Below are 7,011 nucleotides of genomic sequence, written 5' to 3'. Positions count from 1 at the left end.
GAACACATTTAACACTTGCTGAAAACATGTTACTATATGCATTTCTCATTGGTCTGTGTATCAATTTAAAAGGAAGTGTTTAAACGTCAGGTTTAGTTATTTTTATGCTGAGCAAGTGGTGGAGTGGCAACATGGAAGGAACATTTCCTGGCCCCTAGCTAGAAGGTAAGGGTGGGCAATAAAAGCACTTCTTTCTTTTCCCTTTTTTTTTTCTTTCTTTCTCTCTCTGGCTCTCTGTTTTTCCTTCTCTCTCTTCCCTGTCTTCTCTCCAGTTTCATTCTCTAATCCTTTCACTAAGTCACTCCATGATGTCTAGTACCTAGCACACAATCTTAACTTAAAAATCTGCAATGCAGCACAAAGCAACAGGTTCCTCTACAGCAGTGGTTCTCAACCTTTCTAGGGCCGGGACCCCTTGGTAACATTTGCCAAGTTGTGGTGACCCCCAAAGGTAAAATTTAGGGATGACGCGGCTGCTGCAGCGACATCTGGAAGCGTGGCAGAAGAACTGACACTGCTGCGCTAGGAGAGAGCTGAGGAGGACTCTCGCCTAGCACAGCGACCCACAGGTTGAGAAACTCTGCTATAGGCAAAGACAGGACCGGGCTCTGCAGCTGCAACTAGAAGAATTGGATTTAAATTGTGTGGCTATATAACGTATGAGGTACATACCCCGCAGTACTGTCACTGATAGGGATGGGCTCGGGCGTGTTCGCAGCTCCACGTGCCGAGCCCACCAGGAAGCTGACAGCGCCGCAGCGCCAATCACAGGCACTGAGACATTTCCCGATCTCTGCAGCTGCGGACTGGGAAAATGGAATGCATAATTTTTTTGCTTGAATACATACATATTGCACCCGACCTCTGCTGCTGTCAATCACTAGAAGGGGACCTGATGGAGAACTTCAGGTCCCCCTCTGCTGATTGGCAGCATCAGAGGGCGGGTGCAATAGCTAGTTTGCTATTGGCTTTTGCAAAGCGAAATAGCCAATAGGAATCTAGCTATGCATTCCTATGGTGGGGTTTTTTTTCTGACTTACGGCGACCCCCGATTTAAAAAAAAAAAAACAGAGCAGAGAAAGGTCCCGACCTTTCCGGGAGAAAGTGTTTCTCTCCCGGCGGCTGAGAGCCACTAGGCGACCCCTGGCAAATCGTCATTCGACCCCCGAGGGGGTCCCGACCCACAGGTTGAGAACCACTGCTCTACAGCAACAAATAGTCTCCTTCCTTTGCTTCCTACTGCTATGTTCTGCTCCTGGGAGTGAAGAGAAAGCCTAGTACGTCCGGGTATGTGGGAGCATGTAACTCACTCCTCTTCCTCTTTTGTGACAGCAGTGACACTCACAATTTTCAAGTTAGAGCAATAAAGGAGCTTTGCAGAGTTTGCACCTCTTTTATATGCTATTTTAGCCTTGCTAAAGCTGCTTTTGCATTACAAACTGGTAGTTGTGCTTGATAGTCACTTTCCATATCAGAACAAATGCATATAATGACACATAGCAGATTTACAAAAATAATTTTCTCTACACTGAATCACTGTTCACCCTTCTTTCAGTTATTACTGTGGTTCGACCTCTGGATTATGAACAAATCTCAAATGGCATCATTACTTTGACGGTTATGGCAAAAGACTCTGGGGTACCATCACTGAACAGCTCTGTACCTGTCACAATTGAAGTCTTTGTAAGTATCTACTAATTATGCTTCAGTCTGTTGTCTAAAAGAAGATGAATTAGGACCCAGTAATATTATTAGGACCCAGTAATTTTATTAAACTGATGAAGCTATAACATGTTAGTAGCATATGCTTATATACCTTGCCATAACCAAGGTTTTTTTTGTCTGAGAATAAGTGCACAGCTTACAGCTTTCACAGCTTACCTCTGCAGCCCCTGCACCTCTCACTCTCCTCAGCAGGCTTTGTGTCCATGCTGTTGCCCCCTGCCTGTACCTTGCAGTGAGAGCTGCTCAGTGAATCTGACATGACTTCTGGCGAACAGCAGCAACAAAATAAACATGGTGGGCATCAGCATCCTGAGCACCCGAGACACCAGACAAAAGATACAGGTCACACACAGCGGGTGGCCGGCACTAGCGATGCTCATGGTTTGCAACTATAAGACTAGTGCTAGGATGTTTTTGTGTAGGCCACAACAAGAAATACAACAGAATTATAAAACATCCTTAATGGCCTGCTCATATAAGTGTGTTCCAGTAATGCAAACATGTTTAATGTGCTGTATTTGCATATTAACATGTGTTGGGTTGGGCACGCCATTTATTTTAAATGGGCTGCCAGTGCTCCAACACATACATTAAACTGGTCATAAAGCATACCACGATGTGCAATTGCTTCACATCTGTAAATTATGATGCGCTACAACTACAAGTGCATTGTGGTGCTCTGCCTTGTGATGCCTTGCAGTAGCCTGTCATAGGGCAAGTTCCTGGTGTAATTTACAAATTATTCTAAGCTTTTCAGAACTATGTTGGTGCATGACCATATCAGTAATTTGATAGTGGACAATTACAATTTTCCCTTTGTATGCAGTTGCTCCTCTCTATAGTTCTTTCTCAAAATAATGAATGGTGCTTTGACAGTTATGTTGTGAACAAGCTGTTCGTACTAGCATACCAACCTGTCTGCTTGGTGGGTGGTATAGACTTACTAAGAGGCTGGTTTGTAAGCATTGTATATCTACAATTGAATTCCCTGTTTTTTGCACTTTAGTATGCTGCTCTTAGCAATCAAAGTTACCTGGGTGTGGTCTGGACCATACTTGGGTAGGCTATAAAAACCCTCAGCAATGTAGGTCCATGTCAATCACGCTGAATGATGCCTACCGACTCAACAAAATCAAAAAAGTCCTGCCACCAACCAACCTGTCTTCATTCAGCCCGGACCTGTCATTTTGCGTCAGGTGTGTGGCGGTAGCAAACAAATGGACAGAGCGAGTCGTGATGTCATGACTCTCTCCACCCATTTTTTTTAATTCCATGACAGCTCTGTGTCGTTAAATGGCATGCAAAGAAATAGGTCGGAGTGTGTCCCATGGTGGGGGGCAGCAGATGAGCTCCCCTGCTCGCAGACCCCCACAACCACCGGGCCATGGATGTAAGAATAGGGATGGACCGAACACCCCCGTGTTCGGTTCTTATTCGAACATTCGAACGGCCAAAATGTTCGAATACGAACTCGAACTCAATGCAAGTGTATGGGGGTCGAATGTTCGACCCCCATACAGCTGCCGGTACATGTAGGAAAACTGTGGCTGCAGCGGCCTGTGTCCCTTCAAATCCACAGACCGCTGCATGCCTTCACTGCCCCCCTTCATTTCGCTGCTGTCCCAGCCTCTGGTCCCCTGGTCCGTTCACTGCTGTCCCAGCCTCCGGTCCCCTGGTCTGTCCGCTGCTGTCCCGGCCTGATGGGCCGAGTGTTCCGATTCGAACATGAGTTTGAATCGAACATCGGCAGTTCGAGCGCTCATCGAACGCCAAACATTATGGGATGTTCGCGGTTTGTTCGACTGCGGACATTCCATAATTCAAAATGCCCACTGAAGCTCTGATTTGTTAAAGTCTTGCACCTGACTACAGGTCAGGTGCAAGACTTTGCCCAATCAGGGCTCAGCGGAGGAGGGGCCTGAAGGAGAAAGTTCTCCATCAGTTCCCCCCATGCTGATTGACAGCAGGCAGTGGGCGGGTGCAACAGCCAGCTTGCTATTGGCTATTGCATTTTGCAATATCCAATAGCAGGCTGGGTATGGCTCCCAGCCTGCAATGAAAAGGAGGCAGGGGGGTGGGGCAGAGGTCCGGATCGTAGACGAAGCAGGGGTGAATTATGGAATGTCCGCGGTCAAACAAACCACGAACATCCCATAAAGTTTGGCGTTCGATGAGTGCTCAAACAGCCGATGTTCGATTCAAACTCATGTACAAATCGGAACACTCGGCCCATCACCAGTAGGGAAGAGAGAGGCCCTTGTCCTCATCGGAACCTCTTGGAAAAGCACCCTCCCACTGTCAAAGGCATTTGTGGTCTGGTGCAGGGAGTGGGGGCGCTCGCTTTTCCTCCCCCCTTTTCTGCGCTGCCAGGCCACTACTCGGATTATGGTCTAGTGTGGAATTCTAAGGAAGACCCAATGTTTTTTGTTCATTTTTTGGGTGTTGGGGTCCCCTTTAAAATTCCTACCAGACCTAGTATGAATTTCAAGAGGAAATCCACCCTTTTTTTGCCATCAGGAGTCCCACCTAAAATTCCTACCAGACCTGAAGGGTCTGATATGAATCTGATATGCAGTTTTTATTTTTGGTTTACAATGACATTTTTAATTCTGTTCGCTACCTCAGAGATCGCGCACAGAATGACTAAGCTGAATGCTGAGCTGAGCATAGCTGACTTTGGTTCCACCAAACATGCTGAGGCTGTTAAGCCAAGCGGAAAGGAGGTGAAGCTGACCGAATGCAGCCGATATACGGCTAAGAATAGCATTAGACGGCTGCAGTAAAAAGCTGAAGAAGCTTCGGCTCCCTTTACATCGGGTCGGTTATTCATTTGGCTGCCTCGTGAATAGCCTCTTAAATCTCAAAAATGGCCAAGGAAGTTCAGGAACCTCAATCCAATAAGCACATTAGGGAATTTGGCTGGTAAATGGGGTAACATTTGCAGGGAATGATTGAGCAGGTCCCTGGGGGTAATTAAGTGCCAAATAAAAACTGATCAATTGCTTCTTTGATCAATTTAAATGTATGTATGTTTGTTTGCATGTTTCTTCTATGTTCTTTGTAGCATGCTTCTACCGCTAACAACTACAGTTTCAGTACATAATAGGTATGGTGATTATTAAATCTTGGTGAACAGTTAAGTTACCCTAAGCTAGTGAAATTCCTTAGTGGCTGCATTGTTTCCAGCATGGCTCCTGTGGAACAAATGGATTCGTTTGATGTTTGTAGACCATGAACATGGCACTCATATTCTGAAAAGGATCATTTTATTTCTAAAAGATAAGTTAACTGAAGAGATATCCATTTTACAGAAGAAAGTAACTGCCAAATACAGGTATTTCAGCATATACATACATTACAGCCTGTGCTGTCAGAAATAGTATCAGGGGAATTTATCAAAACTGAAGCAGACAAAATCTGGAACAGATGTGCATTGCAGCCAATTAGCTTCTCCCTTCAGGTAAGATTTGAAAATGAAAGAGAGAAGCTGATTGGTTGACATGCACAGCTGCTCTAGATTTTGTCTGCACCAGTTTTCATACATTCCCCAGATAGTATTTCTGACAGCACAGGCTGTAATGTAGCTCAGCAGTACTTAGGGACTGACCTGTCTGTGGGATATAAGATGAAACCCTACATAGGATGCTGCTTCCAGCTAATAATTTATCTTTTCCATAATAGGGGGAGTATAGATCTATGTTTTCCCCAAGGATGTTTAAATGCACTTACTGTTGATTGGCTCACTACTTATGCTGGAAGTCTATTCCAAGCATCAGCAACTCTTTCAATAAAAATTCTTATTAAGGTTAGTTTTGAACTTTTATATCCCCATGTTTTGGTCTTAGCTTCATATTGAAAATACTGAAAATACTGCCCTATTAAACCTTATTAATGTATTTAAAGTTTTTTTTTTGCATATACACAATATATATTATAAAGGTTTATTATATGCCCCCATTTCCCTTCTTTTCTCAAGACTCTACATATAAAGTTCCTGAAGTCTCTTCTGATATGTTTTATTCCTCAGACATTTACTATTTGTGTTGCCCGCGTCTGGACTCATTCTATCAAGAAAATTAGTCCAGAGACTCAACAAAATTGGTGAAACAGGGACACATGCAGCAATAAAATGTTTTAGTAAAGAAGGGAAGAGTTGCTTAAGATAAAAGGGGTTAGAGCCTCTATCAGTTTTTTAAATAGCTGCCTTTGTCTCCATTGCAGTCATTTCCATTAAGGAAGTGATGGGCAATATCTCTAAATGGAAATACAGAAAAAAAATGTTTAGAAGAGTTGGCACAGGCTTGAACTTCTAACAGTGTTTTTTACACCATCTGTGCTATGCAGTTGACAACTACACTCCTCACAGCCTGTATCAGGGGCTGACTGGCAACTTTTAGCCCAGGGGGCAAGTACAACCCAGAGGCCCATGGTGCAGCAACTTGGCCCCCCTCCCGCTCTGCCTCTTCCCCACCATCTCCCCACCCTTGTCTGCCACTTTTGCCATCCATGTAACAGTAGTGAATGGTCGGGTGATGTGAGGACTCCTAGTAAGTTCATGAAAGGGACGACTGGCTGGGGGATGGTGCTCTCCTCCCACTGTGCTCCCTACATGGCTCTGGCCTTACTCCGCTCCATGTCTGGTACTTAGGCACTCTCACCCACTGTAGACCGCCACTGGCTGTCCATGCTTCTGGGCTGTGAGCTGTTGGAGGTGAGTGGAAGGTTAGTGGGAGGGGCCGGACAGTGTCAGTGTTCTATAATTTTTCTCGATCCTATACATTTTCTCGCCTGTGTCACTTCCAGTGGGGCCGAGTCATCCGAACCAGCTGTTTTCATGACCCCCTTTCTTCATGGAATGTGCACCTGGAAGAGACACGGTAGAGTATGGGTTGAGGAAAATTATAGCACACTGGTAGTGGAGGGATGCCTCGCCAGTGCTGTGCGCGTGTACGACTGCTGCGACACTGGTAGTACTGCCACTAACTCCAAGCTGTAGAGGGACTACAAATCTCAGCACATTATACAGCAATGCAGAATTTTCAATCATCGATTATAATCGACTTGGTCGATTAGTTGTTGCAGCCCTACATTCATCCCCGATTTATGGGGACAGTCCCCAGATTGAGGAGAGCATCCCCATACAAATGATGTCCGCCGGGAACATAAAAACATTTTTATTTTTTTTTAAATACTCACCTGATCGACCGCCAATTGCAGCCTCCCGTCTCCCACGCTGTCAGAAGCTTATGCGCGCTGGGTGCAGCTTCTGAGAAGATACGCTATTAG

General features: G+C 45.2%; 1 protein-coding gene across 1 annotated transcript in view; it reads left to right on the top strand.

Annotated features, from left to right (window-relative positions):
- Positions 1-7,011, top strand: part of CDH23 (cadherin related 23) — a 782,513-nt gene that overhangs the window by 467,864 nt on the left and 307,638 nt on the right. Inside the window, exon 18 of the mRNA XM_018553073.1 lies at positions 1,556-1,683. Coding sequence (XP_018408575.1) covers positions 1,556-1,683 — 128 coding nt within the window. The remainder of the gene's footprint in view (positions 1-1,555; positions 1,684-7,011) is intronic.

This window comes from Nanorana parkeri, unplaced genomic scaffold, assembly GCF_000935625.1.
Source record: "Nanorana parkeri isolate BGI_ZX_2015 unplaced genomic scaffold, ASM93562v1 scaffold108, whole genome shotgun sequence".
NCBI lineage: Eukaryota > Metazoa > Chordata > Amphibia > Anura > Dicroglossidae > Nanorana > Nanorana parkeri.
The sequence above is the reverse complement of the archived record's forward strand: the minus strand, read 5'-3'. Positions and strand labels throughout refer to the sequence as shown.